Raw genomic sequence first — 19,318 nt, 5'->3', positions numbered from 1 at the left:
ACCGGGAAGGTTTCACAAATATGTAGATTTTATTGATAACTGACTAGTGGATTTAAAGATATACACCATTTAGAATTTCGAAAATAACAAGTACAACAACGTCCTCGCTTTGTCACGTGTAGCTGTCATTCGTGGCCACATGTTTTATCATTTTCTATTGATAATTCTTTACCATCTAAAGTCAATACATCAACATTTGTGCCATTCCAAGGGAAACAAATTCAACGACAAGGTGGGAGTTAACTCTATTAGAAATTACATGCTATGTGGCTGTGTGCTGAGGGGAAAAGGTATCATAGGTGTTGGATCACATGGGCATGGAAATGGGGATCAACACCATTGGTAGATACACCAAATGGACACCCTTACCCAAAAGTGGTCCTACAGTAGGAAATGAGTGTTGTGTTGAGTTGTTGACCATTAGCTACATTGTAAAACTTGAACACATCTTTTTACTATTATATATATTGTAGACTTAGTAACTTCATAGGTCTTCATTGTTAAATCTGAACTCAAACAAAGAGAAAAAGGAGAGAGTTTAGTTGAAGAGCATGGATTTATAATGCATGGAGGTTTTCCTTTTATCATTGTTTTATGGCGGTTTCCATGTGTAACTGTTTCCTAGATTCAAAATTTACAGTCTTTGTGTGTTTGCTAATCCGATCAGTTCATCGATGGTCGGTGAGTATGATGGTCCTTATGATGATCTTGCACGTATTTTGTGTGTATCTCACCGGCGGGTTTAAAAAACCTTGCAAATTGACTTGGGTTACGGGTGTGGTTTTGGCTGTATTGACTGCACTTTTTGGTGTAACTGGTTATTCCATCGAAATGGAATGCTTTTTCCTTTTTATTTATCGCGAAGTATATTACCATTGTGTTGTGCTAGACAAAAAAACTCTTGTCTGTCTCCAACCGTCCATGCATCCTTACTTAGAACTCTCTAGACTGGTGGGCAGAGTCTGTTACCATCTTGTCCCAGCTTCTATTAGTAATTGAGAGCAATCTCCTTGTTTCTATGATAACTTGTTTACAAACATAGTTGGTGTATTAACAATCTGGAAAGTCTAACACCTGGTCTCTACTCTCATGTTTGCATGTTATGGCCCATGATACCTGGATATTTAATATGCCGAATGCATCTGTATCCATATACTAGGGCACTGGCTCCTATAATAAATACATTATGGATATTTCTTTGATACGTATGGTATCGTATCCGCATTTATTAGCACAACACTAGTTTACTTGTTTTGCCGACAGAGATTTTAAAATACGTTGTTCGGTTGTTGCAAAAATATTAAAAAATAATAATAATAAAATATACTATTATAGAAACTGAGAAAAAGTTTGCAATCGTATATGTTAGATAATATACATGTTTATGCTATGTCACATGTAATGCAGTCATAATTGCAATTGACATAGTACCTGACTGAGTATGGTAGAAAACAAAAAAACTGTATCAACCTATCAATTGGCATAGTCGTATCTGTATTTGCATCTAAGATTTTAGAAAATGATACTGTGAGAACTTCATTTTCTATGAGCTACATGACATGATTCTCAATCTCAGGGACAGAGAGCAGATCCAGATTCTGCTGTTAGCTCTACTCGTTCAGCTGCTGATATCGGATCAGTAACTTCTAATTTAAAATCTGTCTTGGAACTTATCAGTGAAAGGGTCATGCTTGTTCCCGAATGCAAGCGATCTACAAGTCAAATACTGAACACGCTGCTGTCAGAGAATAATATCGATACCAGTGTACTTCTTTGTATACTTGACGTACTGAAGGGTTGGATTGAAAATAACTTCAGCAAGCAAGTCACAACTGGTATTCCAAGTGCTGTTCTCACCCAAAAAGAAATAGTTTCTTATCTTCAGAAGCTCTCACAGGTTGATAAGCAAAACTTTTCCCCAGAGGCTCTTGAAGAGTGGGAGACCAAGTATCTTCAACTTCTCTATGGAATTTGTGCTGATTCTAACAAGTGAGATACATGTTCTGAGTTTTAGTATGTGAGATATCTTTTGATCAGGGTATTTCTATTAACAATTTGTACTGATTATCTGCTTTCTTTACAGATACCCCCAGTCCATGCCGCAGGAGGTTTTTCAGAAGGTTGAAAGACAATTCATGCTTGGATTACGAGCAAAAGACCATGAGGTTAGACAGAAATTTTTCTTGCTTTATCACGAGTCCCTTGGGAAGACATTGTTTACAAGGTTGCAGTATATTATCCAAATTCAAGACTGGGAAGCACTTAGTGATGTCTTCTGGCTTAAGCAAGGACTAGATCTTCTTTTAGCTATATTGGTTGAGAATGAGCCGATTGCACTTGCTCCAAATTCTGCAAGGGTACCGCCTCTGGTGGCAGAATCATCTCTTTCGGATTGTTCTGGAATAATTCAGCAATTTACTGATGCTCCAGTGGATTCTGAAGGAGGTCCGCTAACGTTAGGCAACCTTCTGTATAAGCATGCACAGTTTCTGAACGAGATGAGCAGACTTCAGGTTGTTAAAATATTGTTTTTTTCGTTTTAAATTTCAACTAGAGTATGTGCACATGTGTTGCATGTCCAACTGAAACTAAAATCATAAAAAGTTAGATTTTTATGTTACTCACTTTTCTAGGTTGATTGCTTATTTGTGAGTATGCCATTTGGATAATAGGAAAGTGGCTCAATTACTATTCCTAAGTATGCCACTTTAGACAAGTAACTTGAAAGAAATAGACAAATCATATCCATTAAGTGTCTCTAAATTTATTTGACTAAAGAATGTATCTTTAAATTTTAAAATTTAGTCTTTCTTATTTTTATGGGGAAAGAAAAAGTAATAGTTTATTTTCCAATTAGCAACGAAAGGAAGAAAGAGTTCTGTATACGCACATTGTAATTTACTAGTAGGCCAGCTCACATTCCTATCTTGTTATTTGAGGCGGCGGTGTTTTTTTTTTCTATCTATTTTTCTAGTAATTTTTGTACCGAGGTCTACCCATTTCTGTATTCATATGACTATTGTATCATATCCCTTGTAAAGTAAGGACCACTGAATTAAAACCCATGTGAGGATGTTAGATCAAGTCTAATGTGAGATGAAGATCACTGGATTACATTTTATGTGACAACCATTGAACCAATACAGAATAAATTACTGTAGCTCACCCATCTATCTTTAAAGTAAGTAAGATAAAATATGGTCACCTAATATTTTGTCCTTCAATTTAGCCGGGAAATTCTGTTTGGTAATCTCCATTGACAGAACATTAAATGCATGTGGGACCGTTGGGTAGAGAGTTAGGGAAGAGTGGAATACAAAGCTCATAAACTAATTAGAAGACAACGTTGACCTCCCTTCTTAAGCTTTAACTTCTCTTTTCAAGTTTGATGGTGAATAAATCTGTACCTTTATGCGAAAAAACTTTTGATTAAAGCTTCAACTGTTAGTAATGGAAGTTTTGGCATTATATATAGAATAGATTTGTCATTTTGTATCTTGGTCCATGAGCTCATTATATTCCCATAGATTTGGACAATGAATGAAATCCAATTTCAAATTTTTTTGGGGGACATGGCCTATGAAATACTGGTACTTCTGTGCAAAGATATGGGGATGGAAAGTAATGACATCAGGTCATACAAAATCAGGCTTTCTCTTAAATGGACATGTTCGTGGGGCAGCTTATATAGTGTCTTGAACAGCTTGTATAGTGTCTTGAACGGCTTTTTAATTTACACTTATTAACTTGTTTGTGGGCAGCTTTTATACGACACTATATAAGCTTTGCAAGACACTATATAACATGTCTGTTAACGGACAGTCCGTTTAAGAGAAAGCCTGCATACAAAATACATAATAGACAAATAGGATCTAATTCCTCAGCATAGGCGCCTAATGTGCTGAATGGTTTAGATTGACCATCCTTAGGGTCGTCTTGATGGGAAGTTAATATTGATTATATTTTTGTTTCATTATGAGAGTAATGTTTGTTTGTTTTATTTTGGTTCTTTTCTTTTTATAGGTGTCAGATCTTATTATTCCTTTGAGAGAACTTGCTCATGTAGATGCAAATGTAGCGTACCACATGTGGGTATTGGTATTTCCAATTGTTTGGGTTACTCTTCAAAAGGAAGAACAGGTCGCACTTGCTAAGCCAATGATAGCTCTTTTGTCAAAAGATTACCACAAGAAACAGCAGGCGAGTAGACCAAATGTTGTGCAAGCGCTTCTAGAAGGTCTTCACTTAAGTCACCCTCAACCTCGAATGCCAAGTGAGCTTATCAAATACATTGGGAAGACTTTTAATGCTTGGCATATCTCTTTGGCTTTGCTAGAAAGTCATGTAATGTTGTTTATGAATGACACAAAATGTTCTGAGTCTCTTGCTGAGCTTTATCGGTTACTCAATGAAGAAGATATGCGATGTGGTTTGTGGAAAAAGAGATCCATTACAGCTGAAACTAGAGCTGGCCTTTCGCTAGTTCAGCATGGTTACTGGCAGCTTGCTCAAAGCCTCTTTTATCAAGCCATGGTTAAAGCAACTCAAGGCACTTACAACAACACAGTTCCAAAGGCTGAAATGTGTCTCTGGGAAGAGCAATGGCTTCACTGTGCCTGCCAACTTAGTCAGTGGGATGTGTTGGCAGACTTTGGCAAGAATGTGGAAAACTACGAGGTGTTACTTGATTGTCTTTGGAAAGTTCCAGATTGGCCATATATGAAAGATAATGTGATTCCGAAAGCCCAAGTAGAAGATACTCCAAAGCTCCGTATAATTCAAGCCTTTTTCTCCCTTCATGATAGAAACACAAATGGTGTCACAGATGCTGATAACGTAGTAGGAAAAGGTGTTGATCTTGCTTTAGAGCAGTGGTGGCAGTTGCCTGAAATGTCTGTTCAGTCCCGGATCCCACTGCTGCAACAGTTCCAGCAACTAGTTGAAGTTCAAGAGTCAGCTAGAATTATTGTGGACATTGCCAATGGTAACAAGCAACTTTCAGGAAATTCTACTGTGGGGGCTCATAGTGGATACATGGAACTGAAGGACATCCTTGAGACCTGGCGTCTGAGAACTCCAAATGAATGGGATAATTTATCTGTTTGGTATGATTTGCTTCAATGGAGGAATGAGATGTATAATGCTGTCATTGACGCGTTCAAGGATTTTGGTTCCACAAATCCACAACTTCATCACCTTGGTTACCGTGACAAGGCATGGAACGTCAATAAGCTTGCTCACATTGCCCGTAAGCAAGGCATTTATGATGTTTGTGTTACAATACTTGAAAAGATGTATGGCCACTCAACCATGGAAGTCCAGGTATGAAAACTGTGAACTGGATCACGTGAATGCTTTAATACCCCACCCTTGTACCTTTTTCACCTCACTTCTGACACACGTGTATTTTATTCAGGAGGCCTTCGTAAAAATAAGAGAACAAGCAAAGGCTTATCTGGAAATGAAGGGAGAACTTACTAGTGGTCTTAATTTAATTAATAGTACTAATCTTGAATACTTTCCTGTAAAACATAAAGCAGAAATATTTCGTCTCAAGGGGGATTTCCTATTAAAGCTAAGTGATGGTGAAAATGCTAATCGTGCATATTCCAATGCCATCAGCCTTTTTAAGCATTTGCCTAAAGGGTGGATAAGCTGGGGAAATTATTGTGACATGGTACTCACTTTCCACATAATTTTTCATTTATATGCTATTCTCCTGAATGTTTATTTGAAGTGGCTCCTTTAATCATTCCAGATCTACAAAGAAACCCAGGAAGAGTATTGGTTAGAATATGCTGTAAGTTGCTTTCTTCAGGGCATCAAATTTGGTGTTTCCAACTCTAGAAGCCATCTTGCCCGAGTTCTTTATCTTCTCAGCTTTGATACTGCAAATGAACCAGTTGGAAGAGCATTTGATAAGTACTTGGAGCAGATACCACACTGGGTTTGGCTCTCATGGGTCCCACAGCTATTGCTTTCTTTGCAAAGGACAGAAGCACCCCACTGCAAACTTGTTTTGCTAAAGATTGCCACTGTGTATCCACAGGTACACTCTATAATCTTCTAGGTTTCATGGTGACTTGAAATTATATGAGCAAGTCTACATCTTCTAATTACCCATAAAAAGGTTTACATTTTGTAACCAATGCTTACTTGTTTCAAAATTATGCAGGCTCTCTACTACTGGTTACGCACATATTTATTGGAACGCCGTGATGTTGCAAACAAATCTGAACTTGGAAGAAATATAGCAATGGCTCAGCAGAGGATGCAGCAAAATGCTGCTGGGGGCAATGCAGGCTCAATAGGCTTGGCCGATGGGGGTGCGAGGGTTCAGAACCACGTTGGTGACAATCAGGTTCACCCGGGTCCTCAATCTGGTGGGTCTCATGACACTGGAAACTCTCATGGACAGGAACCCGAAAGGTCTACTGCTGTAGAAGGCAGTATGCATTCTGTGCAAGACCAACCCCTACAACAAGCTTCTTCAACCGTAATTGAAGGTGCTCAAAGCACAATAAAGCGCAGTGGTCCAGTTGACTTAGTTGCATCTGCTGCTACTGCATTTGATGCTGCCAAGGATATAATGGAAGCTCTTAGAAGCAAGCATGCCAATTTGGCAAGCGAACTTGAGGTAGATCTTCTCAACAGAAAATTTAAATTATTTATATATTGTAAATCATACCAACCATAGTCTGCAATTAACAGTAAAAATGAATGGTTGGGTAGAAATTTCGGATCTGACTAATCTTTTTTTAAGGTGTTACCATAGATAGAGATTAGGCGCTGAAATAAGTGGCCCATCTAAATTAATAAAGTGCACCAACGATCACCAGTTTGTTTACGTGTCTAATATATACGCATAAACTCCACCCTAACAAACCTCCTTCCGTAGTCCACCACAAACAAATAAACCTGCACAATGAATTGAACGCTATTTTTGGTGAAGATAATCTCTCAACTCCGGAGATCATCCCCAGTATTCTATATCCCATAGATTTTAATCTTCTGGCAAGGTTTCGACAGAATTTATATTTTTGGAATTGTCTCGACATGACCTGGACTTTTCATTGACGCCAATTTTTGAAAGAAAATTATGAATTAATGCTTTGTTGGCTAGTTGAAAAGGCATTTATATCGTGTGCATGTTGAGTGATCCCAAAGGCACTAATAATGTAATGAGGGGCATAGTAGGAGTTACTGCTAGTATATTGCAAGTCTTCCTTTGGGTAGGACATGGTAATGATAACGTCGAGAATGATATAGAAGACGAGGTTAACAAATTAAAAGTAGACAGAGATGATGCTGCGGATGACGAATACAAAGTTGACTTAGAATATTTTGGAGCGGAGGATGTTGTTGACGATGATGGTTATGATGTTGATGAAAATTTACTGTGGTGGGTGGATGTGCAGGGCAGTTTGGTTGGTGATTAATAGATTATATTCGTTAATATAGCAAGCATCAACAAAACATAACATAAGATCATAAAGCAAAATATGGTTATAGTTGGGTCTGGTGGTGTTGCCATGGTTCTCTGGCGGTACTTCGGCTTCTTTTTGCCTTATGTTTTTGTTTTCCTGTAATAGGTTTGTTCTCGTGTCTGTTAAGTTGGTTGGTAGTATGTGTTGTAGCTGTACTTGGTTCTTTGGGCTATGGTCCTAGGAGTCTAGCTTCACGTTACCTTCTAGGGTGTTGATATGATTATCCAATTATAGCAAATGTTATCTTCTACCGGAAAAATGAAATAAGTAAAAAAAGGGAGGGCATGATATGTTGTCTAAGAAGCGCCTGTCAAGTTGGGATGCCTTGGGTTGTGTAAATGCAATGTCCCTCACTTTTGTTTTGTATTAATACTCTTGATCATTGAAATTCTATATGTAGAAATAACAGCAATTGAATGGGTGTTTACTTAATCTCGGCATGCCAATTTAACATAGTTATCCCTTGTTGTTCAGTTTCCAGAGTGAAAATTTTGGGTATACATGTAAAAATGTTTGAATTTTTTTGATTTGCAGATTCTTCTCACAGAAATTGGCTCGAGATTTGTAACCCTTCCTGAGGAGAGGCTCTTGGCAGTTGTTAATGCTCTACTTCACCGCTGCTACAAATACCCAACTGCAACTACGGCAGAGGTTCCTCAGTCTTTGAAAAAAGAGCTTTCCGGTGTCTGCAGGGCATGTTTTTCGGCAGATGCCATTAACAAACATGTTGATTTTGTCAGAGAGTATAAGCAGGACTTTGAGCGAGATCTCGATCCAGAGAGCACATCTACTTTCCCAGGCACTCTTTCTGAGTTGACTGAAAGATTGAAGCATTGGAAAAATGTTCTTCAAACCAATGTTGAGGATCGGTTTCCTGCCGTGTTGAAGCTGGAGGAGGAGAGCAGGGTGCTGCGCGACTTTCATGTTGTTGATGTAGAAGTTCCAGGGCAATATTTTACTGACCAGGCAAGTTTACTAACTGCTAAAAAGGACATACTACTCAAAACCAAAATCAGCTTGAATAAAGACATTGTATAGACATTAATACAAAGCATCTAACAGTAATGTATATGAGCAAGGCCCAAAAGATCGACATGTACCGATATAGCAGACCCCTGGTTTTTGGATCTATAGTTGATCTCAATATTTTGAGGCCATGGATGACATAGATTTGAAGTTTCAATTTCCTTACCTGATTTTCCGTTACATATTACCGATATCCTTGGACATAGGTAGATACGTGCCAGGTTATTGTGATACGTGGAAATATGGCTTACTATAACATACTCTCAAATGCCCAACATGGAAAAGAATGATGGGCTGAATTTTGGTGAATATGGCCTCTCCACAGGATGGAGAATATCACTAAGTTCAGCTCAATGCGTCTTTGGACTTTACGGGTCAAAAGAGAGTTGCAAATCTAGAATTTGTCTAACCTTGTCAAAAATGTGTTGCAAAATTGAGAAATATGACCCTCAAAAGTTCTGTATTAAAAAATGAGTCTTGGTTAAGGTTAGGCATATAAGTCTATGCTAATATTTGTAATTTGTTAATGTAGCTACTGATATTTAAGGCACATAGATGACTGGTCAAAGAAACAGATTGTCCTTAAACATGACTCTTATACAGTAGCTGGTTGTGATTTATGAAAGTAACAGAGGCACAGCTAAAGAAGTATTCCCATTAAATCTTTGCCAAACAAAAGGCACTTCATCAAATCTTTGGCTATACGCGATCAGGATGTTGACTTGTTTAGTCCCTCATGTTTCTTGAGTAATTGAGATTCACATATTGATTCTTGTTTTCATGATTCCCAGGAAGTTGCACCTGATCATACAGTAAAGCTGGACAGGGTTGGTGCTGATATTCCAATTGTAAGACGACATGGGAGCAGCTTCCGCCGTTTGACTCTCATTGGTTCTGATGGTTCTCAACGCCATTTTATTGTTCAGACATCTTTAACGCCTAATGCTCGAAGTGATGAACGCATTCTTCAGCTTTTCCGTGTGATGAATAAAATGTTTGATAAACACAAGGAATCAAGACGACGCCACCTTTGTGTTCACACCCCGATCATTATCCCTGTTTGGTCCCAGGTGATGAATCTTCTCTTTGTCCAGCTCTTGCTTTATTTAATATTGATTGTGGAAATTTAAGGTTTCTAACTCCATTCGGTCTGACCATGACTAGCAGTAGGCATGGCTTGCCTGCTGAACACTTGTTACTGAAACGTGACAAATATGAGTCAAAAAATAAATAAGGATGACTATGTATTATTATTAACAAAACTTATTATTATTATTATTAAAATTATTGTTTTACCGACCAAAAAAAAAAGAAAAAGTGGATGACTAAGTATTAGTAAAATTATATTTAGCTATTGAACAAGAGAAGATGAATACATCTGGAGAAGAAGAGAGGAAAGAGTATACAGTCTTAATTAGTTTTGGCCTTCTCTCACATAACTGTAAGTCCATATATAGGAAAATACTAGATTTTCATATTAGAAACTTCCTAAAAGATTAGGGGTGGACTGGGCTCTCGGTTGATGTCCCGTAGAACTCTAACAGCATTTAAACTCTTGAATAAAATTTTCCTGTTCGTCATTTTACTAGGACATCTTTTAGGCCAGACCTGACCAATGTACAGCGTTGCCATGTGTGCCACAGATTGGGGAGTATAGTTAATCATCTTCCTACATGGATGTGAGTTATTCTTATTTTTATGTATCTTACTCTCTGGTAATTAAAATGTCTACCTATTCCAGGTTCGAATGGTCGAAGATGATTTAATGTATAGCACATTTCTTGAGGTCTATGAGGTCAACTGTGCAAGAAATAACAGGGAAGCAGACCTCCCAATAACCCATTTTAAGGAGCAATTAAATCAAGCCATCTCCGGGCAGATCTCACCTGAAGCTGTTGTGGATCTCCGTCTCCAAGCGTATTATGATATAACAAAGACACTTGTTAATGACAATGTATTTTCACAATACATGTACAAGACTCTTCCAAGTGGGAACCATCTTTGGGCTTTCAAAAAACAATTTGCTATTCAGCTGGCTCTCTCAAGCTTCATGTCATTCATGCTACAGATTGGGGGAAGATCGCCAAACAAGATTTTGTTTGCTAAGAACACTGGAAAAATATTTCAGACTGATTTCCATCCTGCTTATGATGCCAATGGAATGATTGAATTCAGCGAACCAGTGCCTTTCCGATTGACGAGGAACATGCAAGCATTCTTCTCCCATTTTGGAGTGGAAGGTTTGATTGTGTCTGCCATGTGCTCTGCAGCACAAGCTGTGGTTTCACCTAAAGTGAGTTCCGTGGTTGAAATTTGTGGTACTATTCAGGACGAGTTTACATATAGGCGCTAACTGTTTTCACAATTCGGTTTTGCAGCAAAGTCAGCACTTGTGGCACCAGTTAGCGATGTTTTTCCGTGATGAGCTGTTATCTTGGTCCTGGAGAAGACCTCTAGTGATGCCTTCAGCTCCGATTACTGGAGGAGGTGGCATGAATCCCATGGATTTCAAGTTTAAGGTCACCACGAACGTGGAGCATGTTATTACCCGTATCAAAGGAATCGCCCCGCAGTATGCAGAAGAGGTAACTACCTTTACTGCTTTAGAAAGACTGCTCTGTAAGACCCTTCATTTATATACAATATGGGAGAATAAATATCGTATAATTACAACATGATTATTGATAGGGTTGTGTAACCCCATTATGAGTGAGGTTTAAATTCCTCAAGTCAATTCTGTTTTAATGAATAAAATGTATATTTCATTCCCAAAAGTAATGTTATGCGGTTAGGATGGATCCACCTTAGCAAGGTGCTAAAAGTGGCGCCTAGAACACCGACAAAGATACTACCAACTACCAAGTTACAGCGTAATTTGTTGGGCCAAACTGGCTACACTTGCTTCTCTTGCTCTTTTCACTTCCAGAGCCCAAGAGGAACAGAGACAAGGAACAGGCCCTTGTGGCCTCCTTGTGGATGAGGAAGGATTGGAGCTGTCATGGTATATAGTGACAATTGTAGCATTGTGGAAGTCTTACGATGATCAAGTTTATATGGAATCAATAACGTGTGTGTGACATATTGAAAGGAGCCTGAAAGATCTTTAACAATGATCCAGCATTGGTAGTTGAGGAATTGAATGGCAACAATTGCACAAATTGGTAACTTTGTATATCTGATACTTGGATCTTATTACTTGTGGTGTCCATGATGAGTTACAACACCTTTGATATACTAGATCACAAACCAGAAGTTTTATACCACGGTGCAGAATGTCTTTGAATCAATACACTCATTGGAGGTCAGTTGGCTTGAGGTTGTTTGAGGACTATCCGATGTACTGTGAGAGTATTTTGTAGGAGCTGGTATTAATGGGTTTCCAAACTACGAATTTATCCACAAGAACATTATCTTTCATATGTAGGGATTAGATGTCGAGGTGTCAATGAGTGCTGAGGGTTTAAGAGAGCTTTTACTTGGGGTCTAGGAGAGAGTAGGAAATAATCTACCAATTACAATCATGATGAATGTGCTGAGTCGAAACTGGTGGTGCAACCAATGATATGATGTATCATGTACAGTTTCACACATTATAACATTAGAATACTCTTAACATGAGCTGGAAGTGCACACCCTCCTCGATACAGGAGAGACGAATTTTAGCAAGACTTTTACGTACTTAAGAACAAAATGTATGGCAGAAGGAAAGGACTTGGACATGGATCCTATCATCTGTTCCCGACTTTTGTATTCCGTTATACTATTAAAGTATTAATCAAGTTGTATTTCTTTTTTGTCATTCAGGAGGAGAATACGACGGACCCACCGCATTCAGTACAGAGGGGCGTGACCGAGCTGGTTGAAGCTGCCCTGACACCCAGGAACTTATGCATGATGGATCCAACGTGGCATCCCTGGTTCTAACTTTGATACTCTTTACATAGTGAAGTAATCGAAGTAATTTAGGAGCTTTCTAGCCATTATGTAAGCAGAAGATGTCAGGCCAGTATTGTATTAACGGGGTGTATCTTGTATATTTGTACAGATCTATTAGTTGAGGGAAGGCTGATTGCTAGTCTTGTACAGTGTTAAAAGCTTTATAATAGCAAATGCGCATATTCGTGTTAGCAATTTTGCCTTGAGATCTTTTTAACAGGAAGGAACAAGTTAAAAATTGGTCATGCTAATGCTAGTTAAGATTGTCAGGCAATTGAACAAATTGGTACGGGCATCGTAACGTCACTTATGGTTCGTATTCTACCAATTATGATTCCAAGTTTCCCTGTGATAGCAAAACTGGATTCATATCAGGTCCCTTATGACTTGCGAGTTTGATTCTAGCCTTTAACTTACAATCATTTTCAGGTACTACAAACGATCCGCCTAAGTTGCCTAGTTGGAACAAGTTTTCAGATATGGAAACTCTCATGAACTAATTACAGTTCGAGATGCACTCAGGAATCAGGATACTCTGAGAATATATTGCATAAAATGATGATATTTGTATCCTAGGATTCCAAGCTAGTAAACATAGTTCGCTACTTCCCTGTACATGCAAATTCACTCTGGCAGCCTTTGCTGACACTTGACGGTACAAATTCATCCAATTTTATTGACATCTACCACAACAATTTAAACAAACAACTGAAACCCGGGTTCCATCTTGTTGCCTTTAACTGGAAGATAATCATTTTTCATTGACAGAAGGCAATGGCAATCTTATAACAGATAAAAAAAGCTTAGTGGTTTATACACGTAGACCCCTGCACTGGTGAACTGATCGCTGCTCAAAGAGGAGCTACGTCTGCTAAGTTCTTTATGTAGATAACTATGCTACAGCTCCCAAGCGCAGCACTGTTACTGTTGTGTAATCTGCGTATTCCTTCTTTTAGTATTTGCATCTCCTCAACTTCGGCAGCTCAGATTGCTTCCTGCAAGCATGATTCAGTGACAAATCCACAATAATTCAATGAGTGTTACGAATGTCAAAACCTCCACGATTCCATCACTAACAATCTTAGCTTAGTAGGGTGCAACAGAATGCATAGACAAGTGCAATCCAGTACAGAATGTAACAGAAAAACGAGAAAACCTATACCAAAAGAAAACAGAGAAAAGTATCATAACAATTAGTAAAAGCATAAAAAGTCATAAGTTTGAAGGTATCGTATCGTAGTAAACGCAATAGCTTACAAGGTATACCTCAAGCAAGGAAGCCATGTTGGAAGGCTATATGGAATGACAGAGAATATTGTACTAGGATTAAAATGTCTCCGTGCCTGAAAGATAATTGCTTGCATACCATAACTTCACCAAGACAACCTGAGGATTTGATGGGCGAAAAGCCAAAGGATGCAAAACCATGTCCAGATTTAAATATCCGTGGAAACTAATATTTCAAGCTTGAATAATCAATATTGTGCTCGAAAGACCATTTAGCTCCATTACCAAAAACTCACACACTGAAAGATGTCGAAGACCTCTCAGCATAATATAATGATCAGTATATAGACCTCTCAGCATAATATAATAATCAGTATATACTAGTCGTTTTGTTTTACAGCTCAAAAGTGCAGCATTAACATTATTGTTGTACCGCTTGATGTGCCTTTCCTTATTCTAGTACTTTTGAGCCCAAACATCGTAAATAACAAGCCTAAGGCAAAATTGCGTGTAATACAACAAAAACAATTCAGTGTATAAATAGCAGAAAGACTTTCTTTTTCGCCCTACAACGTACTCGTCAACTCCATGCATTAAATTCTGAGGCTTGGTTTCTTTGATAACTCTTCACACTTCCAATACAGCAATCTTACACAAATTTCTAAGGCCCTTCCGAAAGCTGGCAAAGACCAATTGTTATTTGCCATTGCTGAAAACAAATCATCTGATACACTATGCATCTGCAACGCGATGCTGCATAAGAGCAATGAAGAATGAACTAGGATCCATAGTCTTATTCCTCCCCACCTATGTACGTTCAGCACTGCAAACAACCTGGAGCCCTCCACCACCTTCATCGTAGCTGCGTAAGGATGGGGAAATAGCAAAGGGCTGCTGTTGTTGGGAACCCTTTGCATCACACATCTCCGGAAAATAACAGGAAAGGTTGGGCCGAGCACAATGGTTGAGAGGAGAGTCATGCTGTGAGACTCCAGGCCTGCACTGCATTGCCAGCTGAGCTGCCCATTGTTGCTGCTGCCCACACCAGAGATACTGCTCCATCTGTTGCTTTGAGCTGCCCACCGCGTGATGTCCCCAGTGATAGTATGGACTACTCATATTTTGGGGTAACTGAGACTGCACAAGGTAACAACCAGTCAATCCTTTTGTGAAGGCCAGAACATAGTGCAGATGGCAGAGACACATTCATCAAATGTTGGGGCTTAGCAAACTAATTCTTGGAAAAGTGTTTTTTCTCAGTTTGGTAAAGAAGAAACAAAACATTAAAAAATTGGCACTTCTTGCAACCTTGACCACGATAAAAAAAATTGAAATAGAAAATGGGTTAAAATGAAGTAAATGCTCATTCAGTCATTCAAGGCCCCAAACCACCACCACCACCCAAGACCTCCTAGTAAACCACCAGGGACCACAGCTGAGCTGCTGGACACTTACCCTAAAGACCAGTGACCAGTCATATGGCATATTGGCTTTTCGAGCCTCAATACTTAATTGAAAGATAATTCAATTACTGTTAATGGGTTGCATTTTTGGCAATGAGGAATACATCTTTCTGCAAACAGGACAAACATATATGAACAAGATAACACTGCAATTTGGTCATTCTAATTCAAAATAAATCCAATCTCTGCAAATTATGCATATTAAGGGAGAGAAAGGAAACAAAAGTCTCACCTGTGAGGAGACAAATGGAACACTGGGAAGGGTAAAAGCCATTAATGGACTACGCTGAACAACTGGAAGCAAGTAAGGAACTTGTGCTTGCGCCGAAGAGACCAATTTAATTCCACCATGATAACGATCGCTGCTGGTAATAGTAGTAGTAGTAGTAGTAGTAGTCGTAAGAGGTTCCAAATCACCAACTCCAGCTGACAAGGACAAAAATATGGAACTCTGGGAAAAACCATAAACCATTAAAACAATGAGAAAGAGAAGAGCACTGACATAATAAATCTTGGAGAGTTACCTTCTCCGAAGTGGAAGTTCCAGACGATGAAATGGGTATCCATTGCTCTTTCTGGATCATTTTCCCCTTTAAGTTGCCACTTTGCAATTCATTGGGGCTCTTTTCAAGTGCAGAATGATCAGTGCCACCTTTTGATGTAACTACATTCAGAGCATGTGTACCGTCTACACAAATGACTTTATTCAAACCAGTTCTCAGACCATTCAAATGATTAGTTGCGCCAAGCTCTACTGATTTTAAATGATCAGGGAGAACAGGACACCTTGGTCTTTTCTCTGCAGTTCGGTAGGCCTGAATAAGACGGCTTATATACACATGGGCTGCACAGCGTTTCCATGATTGCCTCTGATCAACGACGACTGCCTTGAGCTGTAGAACATTGAAGTAAACTCATCAAATACCTGTGGTTAAAGAAATAACATGATAGAGATATGATATAACAGAAGGTTTTTGCATTTCAAGAAAGTCCCTCACATTTTCGGTTAAAACACTAGTTGTGGTTGTACCAGTTCTACTAGATGGATCTAGCCGAACTTGGCGTTCGGTTGAAGGGAACCTGAGAATTTCATTTGCATAAGGGTCCAAACAGAAAGAACAACACTTTTCTGAGTGATCTATAGAAATAATGTGATAACTTACCATGTGCAAGGACCATGAACTTCAAGTCCATGAGAGACTCTCAACATGCCTGGCCAAAATTGTGCAGCTCCTTCAGGGAAAGTATCAAAGTGCGGCACAGTTAGCCTATTGGTAATATTGGTTTCCGAATACAAAGAAATTATTATTTTAATGCAGATTGACATCTAAAGTAGCTCCAAATACCTTCAGTACAGGCTGAAATTGTTCCACTTCCCTTGTGCCCCGATGCAGGTAGCTGTGCCTCTTCTATTCTCACGGCATTCACAACCTGGAAATATACCAAAGCCCATTCTTACTTAGATCAAAGTGCAATCTGAGAAAATGCGAGTTGTATTTGATAATGGAGGATACCGGCCACAGCCCATTGCGTAGTTTTTGTTTGTGAAGATGCACTTTGTGTTGGGCCAACTGAACTGATCTGCTAAAAGGATAAAACAAAAAAGGCACAATCAGAGGACTGTAATCCTCCAGTTCAGTTACAAGGTGAAACAGAAACATACCCACCCAGTTCCATGACAAAATTCAGTAAAAACACCAATCTCTGTGGGATCGGTCAATGGTATGTCTTTCGTGTTAGCATCTCTCGACGGCAGATGAGTCCTTATAAAATCGGCTAGAACAGTGGAGCCATCCAAAGGCAAGTCAAATCTATTGTTCCCAGTTCCAATAGGCTGACCCATAACAGTAAGTTGAGGCAAAGAGTTTTGATAAGAAAATCCTTCTAAGTTTTTGGAGAGACTGGCAAGCTCAGTTGTAGAACATATGCGTTGACACGCTGTGCTAATCTCATTTGGAGCTGCAGAACCAGATAACTCAATTGGCTTAAGGTTTAAATAGATTGAAAGACAAACCCAACCTTTGGAAAGAGTAAGTAAAAGAAGTAGACCTTGAGTGACAAGCTCTGCACTCGCATTGGCTTCTTGCAAAGGAGACGAATTAACATCTGAAGTTTGTCTATTTGCTCTAGGCATGTCGTTGGGAGACATTTTGGCCAGGGAAAACAAGGTTTCTGCAACTTCTTCCTCGTCTTTGGTAATGGGGCGCAAGCCAGTCTGATCTGCCGCACCTTCTTGCTTCTGCAATAACAATTCAAACTGGTAAACTACAATGCACAACTCTAAACAGATGAACACGCACAAACATACATACAGAGAGACAGACTAACCAAGTTCTGTTTGAATTTCTTTGCACCCTTGGGACGAGGCACTTTGGTTTCCAGTGTAGCATGGTGAAGCTTCTTTATGTCTGAACAAAGTGGAGAAACAGCAGTGCGGCTCCGCTTGTTCATGGCTATAAAGATAAACATCCAATCCTCCAAACATTTATTCTAACGAATACAGTAACTTTGCAATTATATTTACTGAAACTGGTGTCAACTTCTTTCATATTATAAGCTCATCAAACTTGAAGACATACAGAGCTGAAAGAAAATTGATTTGGACACATTTTTTAGAGAACAGTAGAGTGATTCTTACACTTTAATAATTCCAAACTTTTTAGGGAATCCAGTTCTACTAATGTTCAAGAAAACAAGCAGTACAGAAAAAGAATCAGGAACAATGTTGAAATTGAATAAACATGGCATACCTGAGCGAAGCTTCCGAGGAACTTTAGCATGATCTACGACAAAACGATCTATAAATGGCTGAAACAAAAACAGCCCAGAGTTTAATTCTCGACAAGTATTTACAATAACTAAACTAAAAAGTAACAAGCACCTACCTTAAGTTTCTTGCTACTACATGGGGAGTCCTCTTCACTCCCAACTCTCTTGGAATTACTACTCACATTCTCAACACCATTACAAGCTGCAAAGCCACCCAAGGAGAAACAAAACAAATTGGAACAAATAACAGCAAATGTGTTGAAAGAAATGAAAAGAGAGAGAGAGGTTACTTTTTCTGGATTTGTACATTTCACACCATATATCAAAGTGTCAAATTCCTTTCTTGTTCAACTAAAAGATACATGAAAAAACTAATCTTTTATTTCAAAAACAAAACTTCTTCTTCTGCCATTTTTAGCTTTTGAGTTGGTGTCTTGTTTTGTCTTGCGTGCAAAACGCATTTCTATCACGTGCTCCATCGATGCACACCATAATCTCACATCCGATTTCGTCCGACACATGTCAGTTGGGTCCCACGTTCTTGTCCATTTGTCTAGCTTTGTTTTCAGCCGTTGGATTTAGCACTTTTTGAGGAGAACGCTCTTTTTTTTTTGTAACTGAAACAACCTTTGTTCCCACCATTTTTTGTTTTTCATCTACTGCTTCTGCCACGTGTCAATCTTGCAGATTTTAATAATATATATGTCAATAGGTTTTGCGTCACAAGATTAGCATTTGGAATAGTATTTGGAAGTGATTTTTCCCTGAAAGATGCTCATAAAAATATATAGAAATATGGCGAGAGTGAAGACATTGCATGCTGTAGGAGGATTCAACTCCTCAACATAGCTAACAATTTTCCTTTGTCCTAGCAATAAGTGTTTTTGCTTAAACATTATTAAGGCTAGGCCATCTTTTATGCTGTTATTTAGGAAATAAAAATTCATAAAGAGATCACTTCCACTTAAATTGTTTTCAAAGATATTCGTTAAGTAAATGTTGGACATTTATGGGAGATAAATCTTTCCTCCAATTATAGCACAATTGCCGACCTTAAGATAGAGTGCGCAAATCTCAATGCAATGAGGAGTCATTATAAAATCAAAAGTAATATACTATCATCTTCTCATTTTATTCACTCTATCCCCCTCCCATCATGCTATCAAACTCAAATCAACATCGATACGAAATCACAACAAACTAATAGCTTTAATAATCTTCACATTTTTTTGCTATAATCAAAGTTTTTGGAAGTGTACAATGCGTAGTAACAAATATAATGTTTTTTGCAAGTCTTTCTACTACCCCATCTTGAACAGTGGAAAATGCTCCCAAGAAGCCACATTATCACCTTTTTTTTCTCAAAAGTTGACACATCAGTTTTTGCCCAAAAACAATGGTTCGACATAA

General features: G+C 38.6%; 2 protein-coding genes across 4 annotated transcripts in view; one reads left to right on the top strand and one right to left on the bottom strand.

Moving 5' to 3' along the window:
* The window catches only part of LOC147514278 (Phosphatidylinositol 3- and 4-kinase family protein with FAT domain-containing protein), a 32,427-nt gene extending 19,733 nt beyond the window's left edge, over positions 1 to 12,694 (top strand). The window contains exons 25-35 of one of the 2 annotated variants that reach the window (XM_086582221.1): positions 1,577 to 1,989; positions 2,084 to 2,513; positions 4,024 to 5,322; positions 5,417 to 5,677; positions 5,759 to 6,049; positions 6,176 to 6,637; positions 8,022 to 8,453; positions 9,305 to 9,583; positions 10,255 to 10,806; positions 10,892 to 11,098; positions 12,318 to 12,694. In XM_086582221.1, the coding sequence (XP_086438347.1) occupies positions 1,577 to 1,989; positions 2,084 to 2,513; positions 4,024 to 5,322; positions 5,417 to 5,677; positions 5,759 to 6,049; positions 6,176 to 6,637; positions 8,022 to 8,453; positions 9,305 to 9,583; positions 10,255 to 10,806; positions 10,892 to 11,098; positions 12,318 to 12,437 (4,746 nt within the window). In that variant the 3' untranslated portion in view covers positions 12,438 to 12,694. Of the gene's footprint in view, positions 1 to 1,576; positions 1,990 to 2,083; positions 2,514 to 4,023; positions 5,323 to 5,416; positions 5,678 to 5,758; positions 6,050 to 6,175; positions 6,638 to 8,021; positions 8,458 to 9,304; positions 9,584 to 10,254; positions 10,807 to 10,891; positions 11,099 to 12,317 lie in introns of both variants that reach the window. The other variant, XM_086582229.1, reaches the window with a different exon arrangement.
* Positions 12,695 to 13,983: 1,289 nt separating this feature from the next.
* On the bottom strand, positions 13,984 to 18,356 carry LOC147514277 (uncharacterized). 2 transcript variants are annotated; one of them, XM_086582203.1, is made up of 13 exons: positions 18,199 to 18,356; positions 18,025 to 18,110; positions 17,890 to 17,947; positions 17,468 to 17,592; positions 17,189 to 17,378; positions 16,807 to 17,098; positions 16,654 to 16,723; positions 16,486 to 16,570; positions 16,303 to 16,372; positions 16,138 to 16,219; positions 15,664 to 16,032; positions 15,372 to 15,590; positions 13,984 to 14,813 (listed from the first exon to the last, which is right to left on the bottom strand). In XM_086582203.1, exons 1-13 carry the CDS (start codon positions 18,215 to 18,217, stop codon positions 14,484 to 14,486), a joined length of 1,995 nt encoding a protein of 664 aa, XP_086438329.1. In that variant the 5' UTR covers positions 18,218 to 18,356; the 3' UTR covers positions 13,984 to 14,483. The 2 variants fall into 2 exon arrangements, with proteins under 2 accessions (XP_086438329.1, XP_086438337.1); XM_086582211.1 differs by having other exon boundaries at positions 16,654 to 16,720.
* Between the last annotated feature and the right edge of the window lie 962 nt (positions 18,357 to 19,318).

Source organism: Coptis chinensis, chromosome 2 (genome assembly GCF_015680905.1).
Source record: "Coptis chinensis isolate HL-2020 chromosome 2, ASM1568090v1, whole genome shotgun sequence".
Taxonomy (NCBI): Eukaryota; Viridiplantae; Streptophyta; class Magnoliopsida; order Ranunculales; family Ranunculaceae; genus Coptis; species Coptis chinensis.
Note: the sequence above shows the minus strand (reverse complement) of the source record. Positions and strands in the feature narration are given on the sequence as shown.